Below are 27,441 nucleotides of genomic sequence, written 5' to 3'. Positions count from 1 at the left end.
TTACGCCCATGCAAGGAAACAGTCGAGCCTGGCAAAGCATTAAAGTGCATTGAAACTGTACTTATTTCAAAATTATGCTAATTCAACACGTACGGCGGATAATGATGCAGGAGGGTTGCAGAGACGTCCTGCAGCCTCTCTTATACAGAAGGGGTTTAACTGTACGAATATGAGGCACCAGATGCAGACCACTCATGCGGTATCCCTGCATTCTGCAGCTTCTGATAAAGACGGCCATGCTATCAATAATTGAATCATTAATATACTAAGTCACATATTCCCTTTTCAAGGTGCCATTATCTTGGGCTGCTCACTCTGTACGCACTTCCCATTTTACCACCGAATCTTCAATCAAGCAGTCCATGGTTAACCCCTTCAGTTCCAAGGCACACTGGTGTCAGAAGTACAGAAGCATAAGTACAGTGAATGTTCATTTTCAGGCTTTTCAGGTTCAGATGAATCAGGTTTTAATGTTGTCATTCATATTTTGAGAAAGCGCACTACAATTTGATTGAACCTAGCACTTCAAAATGCGCTTGTGAGGTAGGCATATTGCTTTCAGATTTATGGAAGGTGTGCAGCATGTCCACCCACCTCTTAAACAACACAGGAGTCATTCAGAAGTTGGATCCATAAACTAGTTTTATGTCCCTGTGCAGCATCAGATAGCATGAATGACGGTGAAATTGTGTAATAAAGAACCACCCCTACCATCCCCCCTCCACAGGTGAGGAAAATGATGATCTTCTGGTGAGTGAATAGAGATGTGATTGTATTACAGATTACATCTGAGAACAAATTAATGCACAGGGGGCAATCAATTAAAGATTATCCACAGTTCACCATACAATAATCCCCGAACATGCACAATGGACCTAAACTAAATTTCAGTTTCTGGAGTAGATAGTAGATACACATTTGAAAGTGATTCACTGGGTATTTTATAATGAAAGATGAGGAGACATTATTGTCTGGAAACAGCTTAGACATTGGACAGATTCTCAGAACATGCTTTACAGAAGTGTGATGTGTTTTATTCCAAACTCTTGCTATTTAGCCACTTCCCTGTGTCCCATAGTTAATGTGTAAATTTTTGGTTTGATTCACTGTGATTGGTTACAAAAGCTCATGTTATTTTCTGATATGTCCTGAAAACTGGGCTGACTTATTGCTTTGAACTTCACTGCTTTCCTCAGACTTTTTGTAGAGGTATGAGCCTCTCACAAGGTTAGCTGACTCAGAAAAACACTTCCTGTTCATTTTTAGTCACCAAACGCTGACGCTAATGGCTCCTACGAGAGCAACAGCAGGGCACAAACACTTGGACGTCATTTTCTCTCAGAAGCATTTAATCAGTCTTGCCAGTCCTGGAGACCTGGGTCTTCTCTTACGGATGCTTTACGGTATGGGCATGTTACTATATCCTGGACGGACAGCACACAACTACTTTGTACCCTCTACAGTATGAATATATGATGCGCCAAGCACTTCAAAGCTCTTTAAAACAATACATTTAGCATTTGAACCGTGACCCTTGCGGCATGTAGCTCGATATCTAATCTCTTGCCCTTTTATTTTATAGGAATGAATAGGTCTTTAATGGGCATGTTAGCCATGCTGTCTGTGAAAGAACATTGCCCGTGGGGGATGTTACGTTCTCTGCTGCTGAAAGCTAATGCTGCATGAAAGCGTTTTTTACCCTGCCAGGGATTTTTGTTTGCCGCATAATTTCATGGTTGTGTAGCAGCATACGCTTCATTTCTGAGGCAAGGGGTGTGTTGGGACAAGCCAAGGCTTTCTTTTTGTTTAAATATATTATTGAATTGGAGAGATGATAGCATTATTCATAACAGCAAAACTGCCGTAGCAGTGAAGTCATAATTCAAAGGGAAATAATAGGAGGACCATTCATTAGTCTAGGCCAGATAAGTGGGAAGCGATGCCATGTAATGTCCCAATTAAAATTGCATGCATCAAACCCTGATGTCCTGGCTGCCTCCTACTCTGCCAGAGCTTGCCGCTTTCTCTATTAAATGTGTCCAACCAATCAGGACTGCCGGTTAACCGTATGATTCTTCCTGGATGAATTGCTACTGTATTCACATGCCCACTGTGTGAATGGTGCAATAGATTGTTTGACACCCCCCACCCCTAAATTGAATCAGCTAGCTGAAGAGGGTGCTGGGATACGGCGTGTGCTGATGAGCTGCATAAATGATATAAACATTTATGCGGCTCGTGAATCCTGAGAGAGGCAGCCGCAGCGTGCATGTTAACACGCGCGTGTCGCAGTTCCCATTTTTTATATTGCTGCCCTCACAGCACAATTCCATGATGGATTAGAACTTTAACACAATCATCCGTCAACCCCTCCCCTGCGGCTTATGTGTTTAGAAGGACTCGGGGATAATATATTCCCCCAGTAACGCATAATGGAGCCTGCATGTTAAAAATGCTTGGGTGGTTGGGGGTTGGTGAGATTAGGGGGGTTAGGGGATGGGGGTGTGGTACAGTGGTGGAGGAATATAAGCCTCAGCAGAACTGGATGGAACTGAACTGCGACCACTTGAACAAAGATTAATGTCCCCCAACCCCTCATCACCACCACCTTCTATCACCACGGCGATATGCAAATTCCAAATGGCATCATGGGGGACATTAATCACAATCCGTACCTGAGTGATATCTGTGTTAATTAGCTTTTCGCTGGACGAGGAGCAATCCATTGCACTGTTGACATGCCCCTCCGTGTAGCTTGCTTGACTGCAGCATATATATGAACATGGATATGGTCTGTGTGTGTTTTAGGTATTGGTTGATAATGTGTGCAATGTGTGTATTTCCTGTGATTGACTTGCCCCCTACTCCATAAACCCACACAAACACACACATACTGAATAGATGACGTGCAGTTTTGTTGAGAACAACCATATAAGTAAGGACAGTTAGGGTAATTCCAAGGGTCCTGACTGACAGGGGTCCTCAAAATTGTACTTTAATCATGCAGGGATGGGGTTGCTGGCATGGTGGGGCCCAATGTGAGATCTGGGGGCACCCCTGTCTGCTCAAAAGAACACACCAACATCGTCTTTGATCAGCTCACCCTCAGGAACCGTGAGTGAGATCTGTAGCCTTTGAAACACTGCAAACCCTGAAGGCTTTACATTTAAGGTTCAGCTCGAAACAAAAGGGAGCTGTGCTTAGAAATAGTATCTTTGTTTATTTACAGATACTGGGGAATTTCAATGCTGTGTAATACATTAGTGTGGAACTGTGTGAATTGGGAGCTCAATTCACAACTGGAAGTTCATAGGTTATAATCCCACATGGATCAATGCTAGTGTATTTTTGAGCAGGATGCATAACCTGTAAGTTTTGCATATTTTCCTATGTTAGTCTTGTGAAATCTGCTAAGTGACTGAAATCTTGCACAGTATTGTGCTGGTTTATAACTAGTCAAGGGGCAAAGGGCGTGGAGACTCTGTGAGGTTTGTGGAGGTGGTTGGGTTTTCTCAGCCCAAAACAGACTTGGTTAATCTCTTGAAGGAATCAAAATGAACCCAGCACCCAGAAAATAGACTAGACAACTTACATGTCAAAATGAACCCAGCACCCAGAAAATAGACTAGACAACTTACGTGTCAGCCCGCCTTGTATACCACCTATTTGTGTAGGTGTTGCCTAAAATAGAAATTTAACTCACGTAAATCTAAACATGTAAATGCTATTTCATAAAAAACTCAACTTGCAAATGTGAATTCAAATCGAAGAGAATGGATACAGCACCAACTGAACACGTGGGGAAATGCACAATGGATTAAAACATAGATAAATTATCTCTCTCTCTCTCTCTCTCACACACTCTCTCTCTCTCTCTCTCTCCCTCTCTTGCTCTCTCTCTCTCTCTCTCTCTCTCTCTCTGTCTCTCTCACACACTCACACACACACACATACACACACACACATATGCCTCAAACAGCCCACAGGATTCTTGAATTGAACACAGTTGTAATCGTCTCTTTTCCTCTGTTTCACACCCGTATTATTGTACACACATGTTCATTCCCTTCTCTGGATTTCACTGTATAGCCATCATGTTTCAACGGCAATGACACATAGTTTCAGCTCCATTACATATGTTACATAATGATGATAGCACTTGATTACTTGTTGAGGGTTGTATTTGTGCACACCAGTGCGTGACACAGCCTCCTAATTCACTGCATCCAGGAGGCTCTGGCTCCTAACACCGAATCCCTGCTCTCTCCTTGAACCTGCGCTCAGTGGTAATTACACTCCCTAGATTTATGACCGTTGATTGGGTTTTTAGACTGGTGACCACTCCCGGAGAATCTTCACAGCTTTGCTTTATTAGCCCTGTAAAGCAGTCACTAACAGATCAGCTGCTCTAAGGCCTCTCCCCGACTCTTCCTCTTCCTCTTCCTCCTGTGTACTGTTCAGCACATCAGTGAGGCCCTAGGATTGAGACGGGCCTTTCTCTGTTTGATGTGTTCTGCAGGAGAATCCCTTCAGGAGCAGAATTGTGGAGTCCTTTTCTGAGGACGGAGAAGGGAATCTCAGCTTCAACGACTTTGTTGACATGTTCTCTGTGCTCAGCGAAATGGCTCCACGAGAACTTAAGGCCATCTATGCTTTCAAGATATACGGTGAGCTGGTTTCTGTGGTCATATGCTGTAATAATGTGAATTAATAGAAAAACTGGTTGTCTTTAAACAGTTGTTTAAAATGTCTAGCAGCATAACCCCTTCAAGTAGATTAATAGATGCTACTTAATGCTATCTTTGTGCTGATCTCTTGCTTTGATTTCATCAGACTTCAATACAGACAATTTCATCTGCAAGGAGGATCTGGAGAAAACCTTGAACAAGCTGACGAGGGAGGAACTGACGCCAGAGGAGGTGAACTTAGTGTGCGAGAAGGCCATCGAGGAGGCGGATCTGGATGGGGACAGCAAGCTCTCGTTCGCCGACTTTGAAAACATGATTTCCAGGGCTCCTGACTTCTTAAGGTACCAGCTGAAATGGCCCTCATTTCAAACCCCTGTGGCTGAGCAGATTGTTGAGTACATAGTCCACTCACCCTTTCAGGCCTTCCAGCATCTCAGAATCTAAGTTCTGTTTTGCTCTTTGCCCTTCTAAAGTCACCTTTATGTGTCCATTCAATGAGAAAAATGAGAATCATTTCCTGGTTGCAGGTAGCTGAAGATTAAATCAGGTAAGCTGAGCTGGATGGGATGTTTAAATAGTTCTGCGTAATGCTGCTTTTAGTAAGAGATGTATGAAATTCAGCAGGTGAACAGAGCTTGATCAAAGGGAATTTTATGGCAGACCCATCCATCACAGCATTCCTTTTGAAGACCCAGCCCAGCCAGTAGCACCTCGCTAGTAAAAACCCACATCGCTGGAGGGTTGAGTGATGTGGGCGGGGCTATCTGGAACGAACCTGTCAGTCACGGTAGTTGTTTTGAATTGGATTTAAACCCCATTTCACCTTTTTGATTGGCATAATCTGTTTCCTTGCTCACTAGAAGAGACCCCGGGCATCGTTTAAGGTTGATTTATGTTCTGTGTGTGTGCTTGAAGGCTGCATTGCTTACTGACAGAATCCCATGGCATCTTTAGATGGCAGCGCTGTACCCTGCCTAACTCAGTTTTTCACAGCATCTCTTGTATCACAAGCATACCACCCGAACAAATGCAAGGAGCGCTGCAGTTGAAGCACATGCATTCCTCTAATTCCCTTCCCTGCAAGCCAGGGACTATTGTTCACACTACTTGCCACAGAGAACACCTCAGGACAGCTAGCAGTGATTGGATGAAAGCCGCATCTCTCAGTGATGGCAACTGATTGCATGTCTTTGACTGCTGAGGAGATAGGGGATGTTTTATGCAGCAATAACTGGAAGAATTCTCCTGAGATTTCTTCCCAACAGGTATTTATTCTCACTAGTATTTTTTTGTTCCATTCGCTGTTCATTTTTTAGATTCTTTCCAAGTTTTCCTATTTTAATGTAGTCCTATTTTTCTGTAAAGTGTCCTTGTGACAATTGAATAGTTAGTTAATAACAACCAGAGCAGGAATGCAAAGGCCACATTCTGCTAAATTGCCAGTTACATTTTTTTGATAGAGTATATTGGGCTCAGACACAAACTTTGTCCTGCACAGTGACATCTACTCATTCACAGTGAGTGAAAGACTTTCCTAATATTTAATTTGCTGATGATCTCTCTCTGCTCTTGCTAAATAGTCTATGTCTTTAAGTATATGTACTTTCTGTCTTTGGTCACCAGGAGACAGAAAGTACTTTCACCTGAGGACACAGTCTGCGTCTGTTGACAGTTTTTCATTTGGCCAGACTACATCTAGGAAATGTGTTTACTGTGTTCGAGGAAACCTCTCTGCTGTGTTAATCATTATTTACGATAATAATCTAGGCTTCAGAGAACACTCTCGTTGTGCATTGAACACATTGCTTATCATATTTAATCCGTTTATGTATCCTCCTTTAACATCATAGATGCAGAACATTTTATTCTATTTCATGATTCCCATTTATTATAAAACATTAGCAGTTTATGGTGTAATTAATTGGTGGAGTGTTCTTTGTGAGCTGGTTTTATTGTTTTACAGTTAGGATTTTATAAAGTTTCATCAACCTTTATATAACGTTTCATCAACCTTTATTGGACTAGTCCTTTTGCACATCGCCCACCACATTGTAGAACCACATGCCGCTTGCTCGGGACTGTAATTTTGCTGCAGAACACATTTTATGGTGTTTCTGCTCCCTGGGCCACAATTTTACAGAGAGCTAGAGCGTCACAGATGTGCATGTGTCCTGCAGTGGCAATTTGCATGTATGTTGGTGATTCTGTTAGAACTGCAAAAATACCCTTTTATTCTTACTGTGATTTTGAGGAATTCAAGTAAGGGACAATGAGCTTGTAAAGAAAGGGCTTGCTGTTTGAGAATACTGTTTAAAATAGATATACATGAAGTATAGAATATATAAAATATGCTTCTAATATGTATTACATGTATTCTCTTTTTTCTTGGCTGGATATGGAAAGACTTGCTATTTCATGGTTTTGGCAGAAGCAAAGTTCCCAAGATCCTCTGCTGCAACACAGCGTGGCATGTGCGGTCACCGGATCAAAGACCAACCTGAGGGAGAAAATTGTCTTGGAACTCTATTTCACACTGAAGCGTAGCCATTAGCGCAGTGCTTGTAGTTTAATGGGAGCATTAGCACTCTGCGTTGGCACCAGTGGAGTGATCTGTTCTTTGGGACTGGGCACATTTTTCTTCCGGGAAATTGCTTAGTAAATCATTAAAGGCAGTCGGCCTCGTTCCGGCACCAGAGTGGCACATAACGATTTTAAATGGAAAAGCCAAGAAAAGCATGAAATGCCCTGGGAGATTAATCTGCCCGGTGATCTCATAAAGCGCGACAAACTGGACAGCACGAGAGTGATTCAGGAAGCCGTGTGCGGACGCACCGCTAAAGTTCCTCCTCTGCTCCTCCTTCCATACCCCACACAGAACCCATCAATCCCCGCATGCAGACTACACAGGTCCATTCATTGTCAGTAATGGGTCACAGCTATGATGTTTAGCACATATTTAAATGACATGTCGAGGGAAACTAAACTTGCGTTGTCAGGTGCTAAAAAATGGTCTCTCTCCATTCCTACACTGTTCCATAGGAGGTCAAAGATTTTTTTACCATATATCTTCTAGGTATCTTGTGTCCCGTCGCACTGATATTTATAAAATCAACATTATAATGTGAAAATTAGCACTACCTGTGATTTTCCTACAATCCTACTTTTGTTTGAGAGAGACACAGATGCTTTATGTAAAAAAGCTGGCATTAAATAGTTACGGCCAATATAGTTTCCCATACTTGTATTTGTTTCAGTGTAATTCATTTGCCGAACTTCATCAAGAGCCATCTGGTCTTTTTTATGACTTCATCTGAGTTTAATTATTATATATTAAAAATATATTGTTAATGAGGCATATACTGTGTGCTTTTTCATACCAGTTGAACTGCCTATTGAGCATATGGGATTTTGCCATTTAAGAACTATTATTCTCAAAGTGTAAAGAAGCCTTTTCACACGAAGTGTGTGGACAGCTGATTGAATAATCGCGTCACGTCACAAGTGGAGTTTAATATATTCTTTTAGGGGGGACATATCTGAATATCATCTGTTAGAAAATGTTTGAAACATGCTGACATGCCAACATCTCATGTCTATGTTGACATAAAAGGGTTTGCACATGTCTCACAATCTGTCTCCTTTGTCTTCCAGCACCTTCCATATACGAATCTGAGAGGGCTCACAGGAAGGATATCCAGGTGCGGGCCAGTCACATGACGTGACCGGGTCCTCTTGACCTCAGCAGACCGGGACTCCTGCTTTGGCGTGGGCTGATGGCAGAACCCCACCTCGTCTCTGCGGCAGAAGCTGTCTCTCTCTGAGGAGGGCAGGCGTGCTGTTCCCTGGCCAGCGGACCACGGCAGAGAACATGACCCCGCCCCCTCACCGCGCCCCTGACCACACCCTGACTACAGCACAGTGCCTGTCTGCGCTCTCCCTCACCTCTGGGCCGCCTCTGAGGTGCATCCGTGCAAAAACGTAACTCGGCAGTGGCCAATCGTCACATGGGCTCGGATTCCAGAATCTGTTTTTTTTTTTTTTTGTCTTTTTAAAGAAGGAAGCACAGGCCTTTGTGCCATTTCACCGTTTTCCACTGAAAAGGATTTGGGAAATAAACACACAGATAAAATTTGATGCATGCTTTTGTTCTCCCCCTGCCCCAAAGGGTTCTTAAAACTGGTTGAGCTACGATGAGTTAATGGGAAACACAACCTGTGATTTCTGACAAGAGAAAGATGAAACCTGCATTTTGTGTGTTCTTTAGAAAGAACAGAAGAAAGAAAAAGGAAAGAGTGATGTGGGCTTTATGGATACCTCCTGAACAACACTGTCCCACACCTGGGGGGACATTTCTGCACATCTGTGCCTGAACTGTTTGGCTTTTTTTCTTTAGTATTCACTGCAGCGTGTGTCTGTTGCACATTGTAGCTGAGAACTGGACACTCCACATATGACCAGACAGGACGGCTCGTAAACCCGGTGTGCGCCAAGGAAAACAAAATGAAGGGGATAGCAAAAAAAAAGCACAGCACTGGCACCAAGGACACAAAAAAAGATTTCATTTCGTTTAACCGCTATGCAATCTTTCTCCATGAAATGCATGAATGCTTCCGTTTCCCTGCTGCAAATTGCTGTGTCATTTTAATTCCAGTATTGCTAATACTGTATACTGGAGCATGACGACAATCATATCTAACTGTTCTCCAGTTGAAGGAAGGGCTCCCTCATCTCCACTTCATTCACTCACCCAATCATTCAGAAGTCTCCCATCTTTATATTACGCTTTAATAAACTTTTTTCCCGTCTTTAACGTTGAGATGTTACATATACATTGCAGTCCCTAAATACACCTCTTTTCCAGTATTTGATGTGATATAGACCATTTGGCTAAACTTTGAATAAATGAGTTTTCTGTTGCTTATTGACTTAATGAATCTACTTTTGAAAGCAATACATGGTCTCCAGAAATTTCTTTCCTCCTCTGTAAAACAGTTCTCACCATGACACTCACAGGTAACTAACAAGAGATGCTATAGAGATTTTGTTGAACACCTTTGATTCATAATTTCCTTTGCAAAGTCCCTTTGTGCATCAATGATGGAAATGGGTTTGGTTGATTTTTGCATGGTTTGCTGCAGGCCAGAATCAGTCAGACCCCTGTCAGAATATTCTGATTAGTATGCTGTGGACATCTGCGCAAGGCAGTGAGACAGTGACTTGTTTGCTTTCACGCTGATACCAACATAACCATGCAGCAGTAAATGCCATTCCTAGCTGTGTCACAACCAGGCAGTTGTCACATGAGGACATTTCTTAGCTCAGTTAGCCACTATTACCATTAACATTAGCATCTGACAAACTGTGCTTATGAATGTTGATGATACCCAAAACAGTTAATTAAGCAAGAACATATATTAGATAGAAGGTAAATTGATAAAAAATTTGAAAATGAAGTGTGCTTTCTAAGTGCAAAATAAAATGTACATCTCCCTTTAACTTCACTTTCCTTTAAAAATAATGGCCTGAGCGAAAATCAGACTAAGGTACTTTCCCCCTGAATTTTGCTCTCCCTTTTAGATGCAATTGAAAGAAATAAACAAAATGGTTCTCCCTTTCATATAGATTCATGTTGAAGAGAAATATTTTGACCAAATATAATTTACCACTTGGGAAATTCACTAGGCCACTTAACACACCGTGCCAAAAAGAACAGTGACCAGAACTCTGCTCCTGTGAAACGGAGTGGAAATTTCCAGTACATTAACAATTTCATTACACTTTAAAAGCAGAACCAAAATGTAGGTTCCCATGCATGAGTAAATTCTGTGGGATCTATTAAAGAGAGTGCCCTGTGATCATTTAAATCGCCAAACTGCCGAGGGACAGAAGAGTAACAACAAGTGTTCCCCGTGGTACAAACATCAAACATTATGTAATAAAGGTAAAAAGATACATTTGTAATAGTGGCAAAATCTATTTGTATAGATTAGACATGTAGCACATCCCAGGCTTTCAAGTTAATGTGTTATTGTTTGCTGAAATAGAAGACTTACTCTAAGTAAAATATACCAAAGCTAGCATTGTATCCACTTATAGAACTATTTTACAGAACCAGATCGTGTTTAGGGCCTTGATCAAGGACACTTCCGTCCACCATTTGATTCTAAGCCAAATTCCCAAGCCACGTTTTGCTCCTGATGTCGACATTACAGCTGACCTGCCGTTGCTTACAGCACCACCGTGCATGAGTACAGCCAGGCCTCTTGTTAAGGGTTCCTTCTTCTGCTTTTTCTTCTTTTATCCATTAAAGGACTTCATTATTATTCTATTTAACTATTTTTCACCTTTAAATCCTTAGCAACAACTTCTCAACAAATACTATAGCTATTATAAATGTATAAAATACAGCAAAAGCTCCAACATAAATTAAGTATTTCAAACAATAATTAATGTTCCATGTATCTGGTAGAGTTGCCAAAAATCTTTTTTTATCATATATTTTAGTATATATTAGTTTTGTGCAGTAGGTGAAAAATTAAATCTGACCTAGCAGTCATATTGTTGATTCTGACCATACTTAAATAACAGTGTGCATATATTGCATCTCCACTAGGGTTGCCATCATTCACTTGCCCGACAGTATAGAGTGATGCACTCTAAGATGGCCAGATTCAATATTGTGAATGGGGAAAAGCTGATGATATAGTGGACCATGGGGTATTTAATCCTGATTATTTATTGACCTAATTCTGTTTCTGGCACACAGTAACCAGAAAGAAACCCCACATTTATTTGCCAGAGTGCTAACTGCCGGAGAAAGGTGTTGTGTAAGGTAAAAACAATTGTGGGCTGAAATACAGGGCGTCCAAGCTAATGCAGAACTATTGGCAACCCCGCAGGCTATAGTATTCGCTTGCACAGTACCACAGTGGTTTTGCTAAGTGCCACTGAGACTCGCTGAAAATAATTTGAAATCCCTAGTGAATTTTAATGTCATTTCTGTGCCATCTTTTTGACTTTATCAGTTTCCATGTAACGTAGAGCTTCTATATTGGTACAGTGTACAATCCAATTTTGTTAATGGATGTTCTTTTTTATTTTCTTTTTTTAAGAAAATTTGTAAATAGTCTGAATACTGATCAGTCCGTTAAAACAGCGGAACATAAATTTTTGCTGTTCTTGCTGCCTTGCCTTACCATAAAGACTATGGCAAGGAAAAAATACACACAAAAAACTCACACTTCTGTTCACTTTTTTATGGGATTGTTAAATTGAACAGCTGCATACATTGTGCTCGGAGAACAGCTAGTCTGACACAGTAAGAGAGGAACAGCAAAGATTGGTAACCCAAGTAGAATTTCATTTTAGCCACCATATTCCCCTTACCCCAGATGCACCCTTTAATCCCCATACTATTCAAAGCATTCAGCTGAATGTCTCCACTTCGCCTCCTGACAATAAAGATCAGAAAGTGATTATGTCTTTGCACATCCTCTCGTATAACCTGTAATGAGTTTTTAAGCACAGTGTGATCATTACGGGTGAGCTGCATCAGCATCCAGAAGCCTGATTAAGCTCTACACGCTAGGGCCACAGTAAATCTGCTCCCGGGGAAGCCAGAGAAACTGTCCTTGACCATATTAGCGTGAAGATGATTTACACCGCACTCTCATTTAGGGGCCAGGGGTTTGGAGTGGATTTGAAAACACAAAGGATTTTCTGAGGGGTTAGCTAACGCAGGGCCTGGCTGGTCAAGTTTAACTGGGTTCATATACTCCCCCGCCCCCACTCCGTTCTTGTGTAAGGGTTCGTTTTTTGTGTTCAATTAGTAGGTGTTGGCATACAGTGTAGGTTTCAATGAGTGTCAATAAACTGTGTGTGTGTGTATGTGTGTGTGCCAATACAGTACACATGTGTGATTGTGCAAACTGTATGGCAAATTTTTTATTTTATTTTAGCGGGATAGCTTTTATTTTTATTATAACTGGTTGCCCTTTAAGAAGACATCACCATTGTGTGCTTTGGTTTCCAATACTGTCGAAAGCATTAGAAACTGAAGCAAGGCTAATGTACATTGAAAATGTAGGCTATACGCATTGAATTATCTGCGTGCACAAAGTTATGCGTGCATTAGCTTTATGGATCAAGAGTTAGATATCGGCGCGTGAAGGCACAGTAAATTTCCATCAGCAGAAACCTGCACTGTCCGTGAAATTCAGTGATGACATCACAAGTCCATAAAACGCATGCAGGAGGCCATGGGGTATGGATCTGATTTCGAGCGGAACATAGATGGTAAGCGAATTTCCTCAAATTGAAAACGATTTATTGTCAAGGTTATGTAACGTTTGAAATTGCCACTATGGTGTATAATATAAAAGAAAAAGGGCAGAAAAAAACTGAGATCTGACATTTTTTTAAATCTGCAATGTGGTCATTAGGGAAGACAGCCCATACTAATATGCAGTTAATTCATCGTCCTATTACTTCCAGCTCCATTTATGAGAGCTGTATTAAAATCCAGGGGAATATCACGCTGACGCGGCAGCTTTATTAATTACCCTCTTCGCAGAGAACATCTGCTGATTTAGCTAGATTCCAAAAGGGCCGCTTCTGTTTGGACCTGATACTGCCAGGCAGTCGCCTTGGCTGTAAAGCAGCCATAAGAACGTTGATTCACATTATACTGCTTGGCCTGCTATATACTGTAGTTGCGCAACCATGTCACGCCGAGCGGTCCTGGAGATGGCCTCCGTAGTTTCATTGGCTCATTTGATAGAACAAATGCTGCGCCCTTTTAAAGGTTGCGCAATTCCACAGTCCATGTGCCGAACAATTTGATGTTACTGTAGGCGCCAATTTGCCTGCTAGAAGCACTTTTGTTTCCATATGGACCAGTTCTGTTCAATAACGGGCAGATATACAAATGAGCAAGCTGTTGAAATATTTGCCGTCCCATTCTTAAAATTATTTCGTTATTATGTGTTTTTAAATATAACAAGAACAAACCATCAGGCAGATATTGTCAACACTCACAGTTTTAAAAATATCTAGTATAATTCTCTTTTTGTATTATGACCCCAGATGCAGCAAATAAGACCCAATTTATGTCTTATTGAAATAGAAATTTACAGACATGAATGCATGTCTGCTACACCAGGAAATACTACTGGACGTCCACAGAAAATTGTACTGACACTATGGTAGATATTTTTATTATTATTTGCTGAATTACACCATCGCTGATGTTGATGTCTACCTGCTTTATTTATGGCTGCAGCATCCCATAAATACTTGTTTACACATACTGATTTGGTCATTGGTGACATGTTGATAACCTTCTTTAGATGAAGAGGTCCTTGCCTGACAAGATTTTCTGTTTCAGAGTTTGTATATGATAGTGTAAATCATAAGTAGAATCCTTCCGGAGGGAGAGACAGCGCTGTAAATTTTTCCCTCCCAGCAACAATTTATGTACGCATATATGCACACACACATAAACACACACACTTACCTATATGTGTGTGTGTGTGTGTCTGTATATATATTCACCTTATGGAGCTCACTATATATATATGTATATATAATGAGCTCTATAATGTTTGAGACAAAGACATTTTTTTGGCTTTGTACAATGTTATATTTGGAATTTTAAAAAATTCACATACTGTATGGTAAAAGGGTATCACCAGAGAAGATACTCGGCACCTAGTCATGTCTAAGGGGTCACAAACTTCATTACAAAGTGTTGACATTTCTACATGGTGAAATTTCTTCTGTACTCTTCAGAATTCATTCTGCTGCTGCTATTAGCAGTTACATCATCAATGAAGACAAGCGAGCCAGTACCTGTGACAGCCATTCATGCCCAGACCGTAATGAGTCACATCATGCCCTCTTCATTCTAAATATCGTTGATATCCTAGGATAATGCACCATATTAAAGCAATTTATTCCGTTATTCATTGATACCGACTAGAAGTTGGAAAACTTGTCACAATATCAAAGTAAATTTTTTCATCCATGATTACCGTCCTTTATATAAGTCCTCACAGTTTCAGGAGTGAAAAAGCAGGGACTCGTCATCCTTGCCCCCACCCCCAAACTCTCAGCTTGCAGCTTTGCAGCAGCACGGATGGCCATTGATTCGACTGTATGGTGTAATTTAGTGTTTTCATTACCCTCCGCATGGGGCTCTGCATTCAGCTACATGTAGGCTGTGAGAACATGGCGTCCAGGGGGCTGACAGCTGGCGGAGTTATGCCCGCAGACCACAGACCCAGCTGGGCACAATGGTGCAGAGAGGAGCTTCGGGTTCAGGGTTCAGGGGCGCCGTGGGGTGGGGGGTGGGGGGGGGGTGTTTACGATGATTCTAAGCACCCTCACTGACGGGGTCCCTCAAAAAATATAAATAAATTAATAATTTTTTTATATTTTACGTACGTTTGGTTTTAATGATAGCTGACATGAGCTATGGGCTACATGCACAAAAATAGTAAAAAACAATAAAATGCATTTAAAATACCATTTAAACTTGCTCTGCATCACAGCATTATTCAGTGTTAACAGACAGAATTATCCCTTGTGTATGCAAACATGTTCACTGTGCACTGAAATTCCACCATGCAAATTCTCAGCCTTATCTCCACTCTGCTGTTTCAAAGAACATGAAAATGGAAGTTATAGCGTCAGCAGTTTCAAAAAGGGCGGCAGAGGGTTGGATTGCATTTTTTATGTTAGAATTTCTCCCGTCAGTAATGTGTAAGTGGAAAATCATTAGACCTAGAGGAAATTATACTGCAGATCTTTCTCACCCTTTCTCATATAAAATTGGGGAGAGAATTGAAGACATAAGACCACAGAGTTGGCAGTGACCAGCTGTTGAGTTGATGTCTCTGCTTACCATAATTATAGAGAACATAAAGGCTTAATGCAGTCATTTTCTGCTATAATGTTTGTGCTCTACATTAATAGTGGAATTAGGTTATTCACATCCTGATTTTTATGGTGGGGTGGGGAAAAAGTATTTTTTATATCCATCATATATGCAAAGTGCATGTACTGTATGTAAATGCTGTGGCAGAAGAAGATCCTTAATGTTTTCATTTGGCAGTGAAAGACACTGAGGCAGAGAGAGACACCTGGAGACTTGCATTGGCCTACCTCTGTCCCTATGTGACCCCACACCCTGGCACCAGATGGTGAATGTACGTAGGTGGACTGCGTCAGGTTGCCTGATGACAGATGGTCACTTTAATGTTTGGGTGTAGCAATTTAGAAAGCTGTAATCATAAACTACTTTTGATTTCCCGAAAAATAAAAGCTGTGGCATTTTGAGTACTGTAAGCCCTGATGTTAATACTATGTTGTACTATGAGAACTGATGAGGCATCAGTAGTGGAAACAAATTTAAATTTAAAGTTGAAACATCTTTGCATAAATAACTGCTGTTACACAACAGGAATATGAAACCTGACTTCGTCTATGTACTGACGGAAAGAAAATCAGACGGAACACTTATAAGCTGACCTCCATGACATTCAGCAATGCTGATCTTTGTCTTGAGCAACAGCCCAGGTGATCTGAACTGCCAACACTTGCACAACCAAGACTTTCCATTTCTGTTCATACAACATTTTCCATCTCACTTATGTTATTTTAATGAAGACTGTGAGCAAACTAAAGTCTGAAACAAAGTCTGAAAATGTGGTTCACTTATTTCTCTTCTTTCAGTTGTTCAGGTGTTAAGCATCAGGGAGGGATGTAGAACAAACAGAGAGAGAGAAGGCAGAGGCCAAAGTAAAATTCAGGCACACGCACATCAGAAATGACACACAGAGGAGTGTGTGAGGCACACACACATCAGAAATGACACACAGAGGAGTGTGTGAGGCACACACACATCAGAAATGACACACAGAGGAGTGTGTGAGGCACAAACACATCAGAAATGACACACAGAGGAGTGTGTGAGGCACACACACAGCAGAAATGACACACAGAGGAGTGTGTGAGGCACAAACACATCAGAAATGACACACAGAGGAGTGTGTGAGGCACACACACATCAGAAATGACACACAGAGGAGTGTGTGAGGCACACACACATCAGAAATGACACACAGAGGAGTGTGTGAGAACGCTGCACAGAGACTGCATGGCTTTCTCTTCATATAGAGACACATATCTCACCATGGAACTGGCAGTGCAGTCGGCTGCTGTCCGGTAATGGTGAGAGTGAGGTATGATGAATACTGAAGTGGGTGAAGCAGTTGTGTGCTGTCAGTCATTAGCTGAGTAAATCAAAAAGATTTCTGTCTAGAGAAAAAACGACTGTATTAATCAACAAGTGACTGACGATCCATGCAGGAGATTATTTAATGCCATGGGCCTCACAAAACCGCATTCCCTTGTATGTATATATCACACAGTATTGGGGTACTGTGGGCTGATCTCCAGGAAAAGGCAGCACTAGCTGGTGGGGTAAAGCTGTTTTCTCCATGGGCCAAGCACAGATGACAGGATTGTGTTTTAACCCACATGCTTTACTGAGTTAAAAAATAACTATCATGGCTAACACCTTTATGATCACAAAAAGACTGATCATAAATGCACTAAAGGTGTTTTTTTTTAAATTTAATATGATGGGGTTTTCCTCATGGAAAACAGTTACAAAAAAATAAATAATATATTCAAAATGATGAAATTTTCATTGACGAAATACACTGTAACTCAAAAAAGACCATCATTTCACAAAGTAGTTCATTTTATTACAATTGAAAGACAAAATTGAATTCTGTCTACGGTATTTAAATAAATATTTAGAAAGCAATTAATGTAGCTTTTGGCCAAAAAGAAAAAAAACAGAATGGCTAAAAATGATTGTTCAGCCATTACACAATAATGATAGTCCAATGATATCTATATTTAGCTAAATGTACCAAAACCACGTTTGAAAGTTTTATTTTGAGTGAAACCTTAAGGATCGTGGATTAATCGTCATCAAGAACAATTTTATTCTCAGTATAAATAATTAATCCACTCTAAAGAGTGTCCAGCACCAGCAACTCCCTCACATACAGCAAGTTTTCAAGTTTTTTAAGTTTATGAAATAAGTGTGATTAACAACCCAGTGACCAGATAGCTCATATTTTACACTAAATATGACACAAACAAAAATGGCCAGCCTTCACAATACAGCACATTTCTTAAATGAAAAAGTGTCTTTAATTTCCCCAGTTTAAATAAAGTACATACAGTATCTCAGCTATTCGGAGAAGAAATATTAAATAAATATAAAAATAGGAAACAGCTTCACTGGAGACAGTATTTCATCTGCAAGATGGTTTTCTGAAGGGAATCTTATTGTAGTGTCCACCAAAGTTGTGCTTGTTTCCTTATACAGAATGTCGAGGTTTCAGCTGACAGTGAAAGGTAGGGTGACATTGGACTCTATTTTAACGATCTAAGCTCACAGTTTAATGCGCACGCCGCAAGTACTTTTGCTATTTAAACATTAAACAACGTGGGCGCTGGACGGGAAAATGACAACTGCGTCGGTCGGAAAATAGCAAAGACACTTGCGTTGCGCTAGGTACCGCTTTGCGCCGGTTTCCAAATAGAGCCCATAGTGTTCATTTGAATGGGTTCATTCCAAGTGTTTGTCTTCTTCCTGAAACCTTCATTTTTTCTTATGTTCAGGAAAGAATCTTCTCCTTTTGTCATTCTGTGAACAGGTAACAAAACATTTCCATCCTGTTATTTTGAGTTTCCTTCATGCAGACTGATGATGTTTGCACCATCTATTTGTAGTAGCTCACTGTGTTTCATTAAAAAAATCTTTTTGTGACAAATATTAGCTAGTCTTACCTTTGAGCTCCAGTAGGCATCAGCGTGTTTGGGTTGCTGGTCTTTGATTGATTCGTAAAGCCTGCTGTGATCTGCGGAGACCGGCCGGGCGTCTTTCTTGATGCCCTGCTCTGGGATCAGCTCGTAAGTGTTGTCGTGGAAGGGGCTGCTGTTGAAGTCTTTGTCTGGGATGAACTCGTAGGCATTGTCACTGAGCAAGGGGCAGGGGAGGGGCTCACACGGGACCTCAGCGTACGTGCCTTCATCCTGAGGGGGTGTTGAGATGGGGGGGCGACTCTGTGCTCGGCCCTGGGGCTTCCTCTGGCCTTCTCGGGCGTCACGTGGCATGCCAGCCAGCTGGTAAAGAGGGTTGTCGCACGGATTGTCTAAGCTGTCGCTGCTGCCAGCGGATGGTCTGAAGAGAAGCCGCTGGTCTGAGGGAGAGCACGCCTGGACCCCGCCTTTTTTGGAGGTGTTGGGTGAGACTTGTGGGGGGGTGAAAGAAGGGGCGCTCAGCCTGAAGGAGTGTACCTCCCCCGAGTCGCTGTCGAGCAGAGGTAAGGACCTGCTTCTGCAGTTCCCCAGGCTCAGCTCAGAGTACACAATGTCTGGGGCCAGGGAGGCACCGTCCCTGGGCCTGTGCGTCTGCGCTATGGGGCCGGCTACCGGGAGTGACCTGGGCCCGTCCAGCCCTGCATTTTCTGTGGTCGGCGGGGGCTGCTCCCTCTGATCGGCTCGCTGTTTCTGCAGCTGAGCGTACAGGACAGGGCTGCGCCAGGTGCTCGTCTCGTCCAGGGAGCCGCCAAGATGATTTGACTGGAAGGGAGCCCTCCTGGGAAGTGGGGGTGCTGCCTGCACACATGAACATAATGTATTTATTTGTAAATTATGAGTATACTTATCCATGTACATATACACATACTTTCATATGTATGTGTTTGTGTGTGTGTGTGTTGCAACATCTGAATTTGTGACATGAAAGCGTCTATATAAGGAGCAAAGGACTCATTAGATATTAGGCTGCCAGTACCTGAGGGGGGTCGTCCATATCAAGGGATACGGGTGAGTTTGGCCTCCTGTTGTAGTTCTTAGGTGGCAGTGTGGGTGGGTGGCCCTGGGAGTGGTCTGTCCGCTGCTGCCAAAGGCTTCTCACAGCCTCCACACTGACCAGCCTCTCTCTGAGCTTTCCCTGGATCACGTCATAGATCTCACTGGAGGAGCTCTGCAGGGAAAAAGCACAGTCAGTTAGATTAAAGGGAACACTGTAAATGGCACTGCTGCCCAACGTAAGTTTGGAACTGAGGTGGATGGTAGCACTCCTCACCTCTGAGTAGGATGATGTCAGAAACTCGCCGAAGGGCTCGATGGGGCTTGCCCTGTAGTGCTGTATGAGGTCAGTCAGATTCTTGTGAGTCTCAATGTCACCCGAAACAATGAACTGCCCGGCTTTGTTCTGGTTTATGACAAAGTGGCGACATCGATCACGTCCCCTGAAATGAAACAGATGAGACAAAGGTCTGTTAGATTTAAATGTATTCATCTGAAATCTGTTCACATATTTGAAGAGCTCAAAATGTTCAGTAACAGTAGATACATTAGGTCCTTGATATTGCAACAATGGTCATTTACAGTGAATTACAGAGCACAACAAAAGGGACTTTATTGTGTAGCACAACAGCTGCCAAATTCTGGCTGGTCGTGCCTCTTGGCTCCTCATTGGCCCATCTCCGCAGGGCCTTCTATAGGCAGGAACACTGGCTGCCCAGCTTGCACAAAACACTGTTACCACTATTTTACCACCCTCAAACCACAACTGTTCACCTAAGCTGTAAATAGGTCTAATAGATAGCACACAGACATTTTAAATAGTCTTTGACCAGACAAAGCAACCAGAACAAAGTTTCCCCAACCAAAATAATGTTGTTTTTTTTGGTTTCCATTGCCAAAACATGATTTGGCAAAGTGAGCAATACCCACCTGTAGGAGAGGATGTATCCAATGGTTTTGTCACTTAGTCGAATAAGGAAACAACCCAGCGGCTTGTCTGTTAGCTTAGCTTCAGCATCCCTGTTAAAAAAATGACCAGCAGCAGGTGGTTACCACTTGGATGTCACAGTCAGGTCATTCTGGCCGAAGCCTGTTAACTGTGTGTTGTCAGTCAGTCATTTTTTCAGGGTCATTATTCAGACTCTTGTTGCACTGTAGGCAAGAGTATGACTGTGGACTGAGCCACAAACAGGCAAGCAATCTTTTATAGCAGGAACATTTTTCTCTCTAAAATAATTGCTTGCATATCAATTTCCTTAAAAGCCTTATTTTCTCCAGTGCCTCATTGAGAACTGGTTCACTCCACTTAATGCCTAACATGCAGTATGGTTCTTCTAATACATGTTCAATTAGATAAAGGCTCTCGGGGTACCTCTTTAAAAGAATTGTTCCGGGGATTTCTTTAGTTCTCAACTATCATAAGCCATGTATTATTGTTATTGATACAAAATGTTTTCCAGCATACAATTGCCAATTTACATCCCCTAATTAAAAAGATTTTATAAATGGTTTGCTTTATGCCTCATTTTTTCCTGTGAGGCTAACATCAGAAGGTAACCAATGTGTACAAATTGATCCGATGTTTGATATGGAACAGCAACACAAATATGACAAATAAAACTATTTATTTGCTATATACACTCAAAATAAATGTCAAAATATTTAAAGTTATTTTCCAAATAATTGGATAAGATTAAATTGTAGGCTACTCGCTATGACACTGCTCGTACACACACAGCGTGTCCTTCAGAAGGTCTTCAGTTGTGCTTACTTTCTGGTGATGAACCCCTGGAACCAGGCGGGGAAGTTGCCCTCGTGCAGAATGAGGGGGGCCTGCGTCTCGGTGAACCACCTCAGGGCCAGCTCCTCCAGCCTCCCCCCCGTGTTCTCCACTCGCGCTCCATCCGAGCGCTTCTGCTCCATTCTGGCGCGGTCCTGAGAAGAGGGCATTGGTTTTAAACGTGTGCCGCTGAGGTCTGAGACCATGCCGTCCGCCATCCGCTGATTTGCCTATTTTCCGCGAGGCGTCACCCGGTGCGATCAGCCCTCTGAATGGTTCCATTGTTCCCGCTTCTCTGACACATAATCTGACACAGAATTCTCGCACATAATTTATGGCTGCCTCTACCTAATGGCCTGATAGTATCACCTGTGTTTTACATATACTACTTTTCAGTATGTTTTAAACGTGCTTCAAGAAAATCATTGGCTTTTTTTAGCTGTTTTCATTTTCAAATTATACTAAACTAATAACGCATCATGGCAGGACCGATTGACTGGTAGTTACAGTATGCAATATAGACACTGTACAGAGTTTCTTCACGCTGGCCAGTTATCAATACTTTTGGCAGGTTGGTTACTATAATAATATGTAATATGTTCAGCTTTGTTCCCACAATATTTAAACATAAAGATTGCACAATAAGGTCCTCTTAAAAGATGAAACACTATAAAATACGCACTGGCGCAGGTATCTTACCATCCGCCGAAACCTCAAGCAGGTCTGGAATGTATTAGCCCTTTTCCGTTTCTCATCCATTGAGTTTTTCCCAGGGAAGCAACACAGCTGTAGACTGTGCTTATGTGGTCTTAAGCAGGGCCAGCTGTGCCACCAAGTCCCTAAACACAACCAACAGCACAAACTCTCCTTAAATCACAATAAATAAACATATCACAAATCGGGGTCATGAGACGTGTATCACACTGGCTGGGGACCCACAAACCTTTTTGTAATGTCTCATTGTAGCCTACAAGCACATGCACGTACATTGGACCCCAATACCACCACAAAACTAGACACGATTTGGATTGAAGGACAGATGAGGGCTTACTGGCCCAACCAGAAAAGTGGTAGTGGGAATTCCATGTTTTATGATATTTGTTACCGTACAGAAACAGTTTTCCTAAGGGAGATTTTTCTTTCAACAGCCCACAGAAAACACGGGTGTTGCACAAAACAAATATTTTATTATATAATATAAATATACTTATCATTGAATTACAAAAAATACAGTTTACAAAGAGAGTGAGTGACATAGTTTTCTGTGTGAAATTCAAGACAAAGGTAAGTCGACTCAATTCATCAGAATCAGAAGAAAATAATCTGTTTCACCATAAACATTGCCCTAGTGAATTAAATAATTGCTGTTTACATCACTAATAATATGTATTGAAATGTGTATTCTTAAAAAATAAACATACCCCTGACAGACCCCAGAAACATACCTGTGGTGAGGCATTGATGAATACGGTTTGATCGGAGTCTCATTTTGTAGCGATTAAAATAACTGCTTGTCTCTTCATGTATGGCCGCTTCTTCAGATGTAAGGAAGGGCGTTCTGAGGGGGTGCAAAGAACAACTTTGTGTAATATAGACGGGGTGACATTTACTTGTGTTTCCGTTCATTCGGAAAGGTGTTGAGCAACGGAACAAAATATGCTTCCCATTTTCATCAGAAAAAAACCCTGAAGTAAGTAGGGCTCTCACCCAGCAAGAGTTTCCTGAGCATACAGTGAACGGAAAGTAAGTGGTGAAGACAGTGGTGAAGGCACAGCAATCCAAAGCATCACGTGAATTACTGACAGGAAGTCATATAAACGACTTACTGTATGTTGCCATTTATTTTTTCTGTTTAAATGTGATGGTGCTAGATATTTTGTCTTGCGGAAAAAGGTCATTTACAAGACAGTCTGGTACCCCCTGTTTCTTTGGTCTGGTAGCCATTCATGTTACATTTGCAGAAGGCAATGCAATATGTGTTCTGTAGGCTTCACTGTTTTCGTGGAGCCTAGAATCTCTGCAGATATGTCAGAAACATATCTGTGGTTTTATTCCAAGTGTTTGATGGAATTATTAGGCCTACATTAAGTGGTTTAAGTCATTTAGACATTTAGTTGTTGATGCACTCATAATCATCTATGAATTGGAGAAACTAGGAAACCAGACATATGTGTGTGTGTGTGTGTGTGTGTGTGTGTGTGTGATGCCATAGAAATATTTGTTCTGTTTGCATGTGTGGCAAAAAATTATTCAGAAAATACCTTGTTCAGTAACAGTTCTGGTCACCATCACTGTAGTTTGCCATTAAATTATTATTTATTTATTTATTGTTAGTGGGGCTGTTTTACACTTTGAGGGTGGTACAGTGCCTTTGTGTCACAAGAAAAATGACACCTTCAATATTTTATTATAGAAGATTTGAGGATTAAAATGATTAGTTATCAAGATAATGAAGTTTACTGGGCAAGTATAAATTTGAATCAAATGTCTTAAATGTTAAACTATTGGTCATACTATATAATGTGTTGCAGTTAAAATATAATAGGGAAAATGACAAGAAACTATAAAAAAAACATTACTGAATTTGGCAAATGTTGCAATGGAAGAAAGGTAAAATTGAAATATAAAACCATTACGTTGGAGACTGAAACACTGATAACATTGTACATGACTAATGTGTTCTACTGTACAGATCGTATGGAGGCGAGCAGTCCTTTCGTTTTCCCCACGGAGGAGTGAGCCATGCCTGTAACAAGGTTACAAGAAGCCTCAGAAATTCCAGCCATTTACTAGAACTGTATAACGGTTACACGAAACATAAATAATTCAGCCATTTGTATTTTAAAATAGGACACAATCAATTCCATTGATCCCTATATATTTTATTCCACCTCATTTCATATATATACATTAAGATACACTTGCAATGCAGTTTTATTTATGTCAGCAATCATGCTGTTGTCACCCTATTTTATTTTGCCTTCGTGATTTTGGCTAAACAAGGTTGTGGCGGATTGTATAAATTGACTCTGATGTTCAGTATGTACAGGGAAGATGTGACTTTGGGGGTCATTTTAATCCCTTACCTATACAGATTTACCAGGACTGATGATGTCACAAGCTGGACAGAAATTTGTTTTATCTGTATGGATCTGATTCAGAAACAAAAGAGTCAACATTACAGAGAAGAACAACAACAAGTTTTATTAATTACATTAATCAGTAGATAATAATAATGATAAATATTATAAATGTATTTTTAATATTTATAGTATTTATTATGTAGTTATTAATGTAATATTTATATTTATATTTGGATTGTATAATGGGGTTTGTCTCATTTTAGGTTGCATATGATCTTGGGGCATGTGAATACAAAGGTGTATGTCTGAAAGCAATAATTTACATCTGAATCTGAACAAAACCACTATAACTTTATCCTTGGAGCAAATAATTAAATTAGTTTTAAAAAATTATTAGTAAAATAATCTTTACTACAAATACAAAGTCGTCAACCCGTCTGTTTTTATTTTATTTTATTTTTTTAGCATGGACACATTAAGAGATGATATGCGAGAGTAACAATCAGAACTTATTATCCTGTATGCAACAGCAATCATCAGACATATGTCTCCCTTCATGGTCTTGTTGTTACCTACGCTCTCTCTGAGAAGAAGTATTAGCCAGGATGTCTTACTTATTGCGCAGAGGACTTCAATCTGAGAAACTGAACAGTAGGGTGTGTCTAGACCTGTGGGGCTGACATTTACTAAAGGAAATGTCAGAAATCTGCACAGATAACTGATTTTCCGAGTGACGGGGTGAGATAGCCTTAGTGGTTAACAGGTCAGGCTCTCACCAGTGGATTGCAGGCTTCATTCCATGTTAAGGCATCGTGACCCATAAACTTCTGTGAACAGTGAAAGGTGAAAATTACTTCAGAATTAATAAAATTGCACATTTATAGACATCTAACCAATATTTTTCTGCTACTGCCTTGTTTTACATTACTGCACAAATACAAACCAAGTTTACTCATCAGCTGAAGAAGTAAATGAGCAGAGATATGTACTTACGAAGGAAAAATAGCATATTTTATTTGTATAACAAAATATTACAAAGCATTTACTTTGTTATTAAATGAACATGAGCCAAAACAGCTGCTTGTACAGAGTCTGCATGGCTTTATCTGTGAATATGGCCAGTAAAAATGATTCTTTATTTATTCATTTTTAATAAATAAATAAATAAATAAAAACAATTGAGATAACTATTATTTCATTGTGACATTTCGCTGAATTTACATCAAATGTGTTGTCTCTCTGGTGCATGTATTGTGTGCCATCATATCAACATATCACATATGCCATCATTTAAGCATTGGCTATACTGCTTTGTTTAAAACTGTTATCGGCCGATTTTGATACGACCTCAACATTACCATCGATACTTTTTCATTTTGTTTTTCATTATGGAAGCCAGTGTAGGTGAAATGTCAGAGCCGATTGGTTTTGTTCACTTTGATATCGTCGATAATGTGCTTTCAAAGCCGTGGCACGTTGTAGCCAATGCGATTGAAGGTTTTTTCATTTGTGATCGCAGGTGCCGGAGCCGCTGATTTGTGTGCCCTTGGCGGTGTGGTCATGTGCTTCTCATAAGGTCCCTTCCAACAGGCGTGGGGAGACAAAAGACTGAGTCAGCCATCCCCAGAGGGCCTAGTGGGCGTTATCTTCTCAGGCTTTGAGAGCAGCCTCTACAGCGACAGGGAAACAGGTGCTCATGTTACGCAAGATGACAGTCCACTGGGGGTGTTGTCTGACAGCTTAGTCCCAGCCTGCTAATGGAAGAACCTGTGTGAGATGTGACCTGAGTTTCATCCTTCCTCTCGACATCCTTTCAATTCATTTGGGTGTGGGGGGGAGGGGGGGTGGAGATACTTTGATGTGTGCTGCTGCCTGCTTCTCATGTGGTAGTCTGGCTTCACTTTTCTTGAACTGCTTTGGATTTCTAAACACTTAAATAAATAAATAAATAAATAAATAAATAAAAACTTGAGAACAAACATGTCATTCCAGATAATGTAGTGTGGTTCATGTGAGTGCCTAATGGCATAAAACAGGTGCTATGTTCGCTAGGTTTACTGAAAGGAAACAGGAAACACAGGAAGCCAACGTGTTTCCTTTAAGTGTTTGCCCTGTAACATAAACAACATCTTGCTGTAACTATAGCAACTTGGAACAGTCTCTTCAGTTTTACCTTTTGAGTTGCAGTTCATAGAAACACAGTTTTATTTCCCCTGAATATTTTACAAAGGAAGATTTACACTGGCAAAAATTTAAATCTGTTATTTCTCATTTGAGATCTATGTTAAAGGCCCAATGCACAATGACCACCAACATGGGTAGAATGGGTGTCACGCAACCTGAATGATACGTGACTGTCACCAAAACCTACAGGTGACTCACTGGTAAACAGTCTGCCCTTGGAGTGGTCCTTTATGAACAATCATCTCCTTTTTTAGGGCCAGCCCCCAGGGTTCACCCACATGGAGGGAAGGCATACTGTATGGTGGAGGAAACAGCTCGGAAGAAAGGGGAGTCAGAAGACTGCTGTTCTATGGCAATAAATCAAAAAAGGCCCTCCAACCACTCAATGGCATTTTTACAACATTTTTACAGTATGCTGCTCCTGCTTGTCTGGATTACCCGCTCCTAATGGCATAACTACATTAATCACTGAGATATTGAGGACTGTCATGAGTCACCCCCCAATTAGGAACATAAGGATTTCCAAACATCATCCATGATGTTGAACCTTCAGTTGAGTATTGAACCTTGTGTGACCCATTTTTACTCCATGGGTACTGATTATTTTTATGTCCTGTGTCAAGTAAAGATATACATAAAAACAAATCCTGCTTATTGGCTTTTTAATTTTGCCTTACTGAAAATCTTCCATTACAGTAGCCTCCAAATAGTGTCCATCATACAATTAGTCATTTAAAGCAGCAGAGGCTTTTGACTTTGTTTCCTGCAATAGGATGCAGAAATGTGAGACTCATCACCCGGTAGCCAGCAA

The 27,441-nt window shown here is 41.0% G+C and overlaps 2 protein-coding genes and 1 long non-coding RNA gene across 7 annotated transcripts in view; 2 read left to right on the top strand and 1 right to left on the bottom strand.

Annotated features, from left to right (window-relative positions):
- The window catches only part of LOC135241781 (calcium and integrin-binding family member 2-like), a 40,759-nt gene extending 31,120 nt beyond the window's left edge, over positions 1–9,639 (top strand). For all 4 annotated transcript variants that reach the window (XM_064312456.1, XM_064312453.1, XM_064312454.1 and 1 more), the window contains exons 4-6: positions 4,520–4,667; positions 4,834–5,029; positions 8,340–9,639. In XM_064312456.1, the coding sequence (XP_064168526.1) occupies positions 4,520–4,667; positions 4,834–5,029; positions 8,340–8,361 (366 nt within the window). In that variant the 3' untranslated portion in view covers positions 8,362–9,639. The remainder of the gene's footprint in view (positions 1–4,519; positions 4,668–4,833; positions 5,030–8,339) is intronic.
- Positions 9,640–12,720: 3,081 nt separating this feature from the next.
- Positions 12,721–27,441, top strand: LOC135242189 (uncharacterized). Of its 2 annotated transcripts, none has more exons than XR_010326267.1 (3): positions 12,721–12,983; positions 25,966–26,136; positions 26,885–27,441. It is a non-coding gene; the product is annotated as an uncharacterized LOC135242189 (long non-coding RNA). The 2 variants fall into 2 exon arrangements; XR_010326266.1 differs by lacking the exon at positions 12,721–12,983 and adding an exon at positions 23,088–23,190.
- Positions 17,437–23,092, bottom strand: sh2d7 (SH2 domain containing 7). The gene is made up of 8 exons (XM_064313154.1): positions 22,809–23,092; positions 22,063–22,202; positions 21,355–21,518; positions 20,514–20,603; positions 19,861–20,026; positions 19,567–19,758; positions 18,558–19,388; positions 17,437–18,414 (listed from the first exon to the last, which is right to left on the bottom strand). Exons 1-8 carry the CDS (start codon positions 22,987–22,989, stop codon positions 18,370–18,372), a joined length of 1,809 nt encoding a protein of 602 aa, XP_064169224.1. The 5' UTR covers positions 22,990–23,092; the 3' UTR covers positions 17,437–18,369.

The sequence above is a fragment of the Anguilla rostrata genome, chromosome 16 (genome assembly GCF_018555375.3).
Source record: "Anguilla rostrata isolate EN2019 chromosome 16, ASM1855537v3, whole genome shotgun sequence".
In the NCBI taxonomy this organism is placed as follows: domain Eukaryota; kingdom Metazoa; phylum Chordata; class Actinopteri; order Anguilliformes; family Anguillidae; genus Anguilla; species Anguilla rostrata.
The sequence above is the reverse complement of the archived record's forward strand: the minus strand, read 5'-3'. Positions and strand labels throughout refer to the sequence as shown.

Bases quoted from the DNA above. Each gene is read 5' to 3' on its own strand.
- sh2d7 (XM_064313154.1), bottom strand. From the start codon at position 22,989: ATGAACGGAAACACAAGTAAATGTCACCCCGTCTATATTACACAAAGT. The intron at 22,203-22,808 runs GTATGTTTCTGG...GGTTGTGTTTAG, and splicing joins TCATCAATGCCTCACCACAG to GGACTTGGTGGCACAGCTGG. The intron at 20,604-21,354 runs GTAAGCACAACT...TTTTTTTAACAG, and splicing joins CAGGGGTTCATCACCAGAAA to GGATGCTGAAGCTAAGCTAA.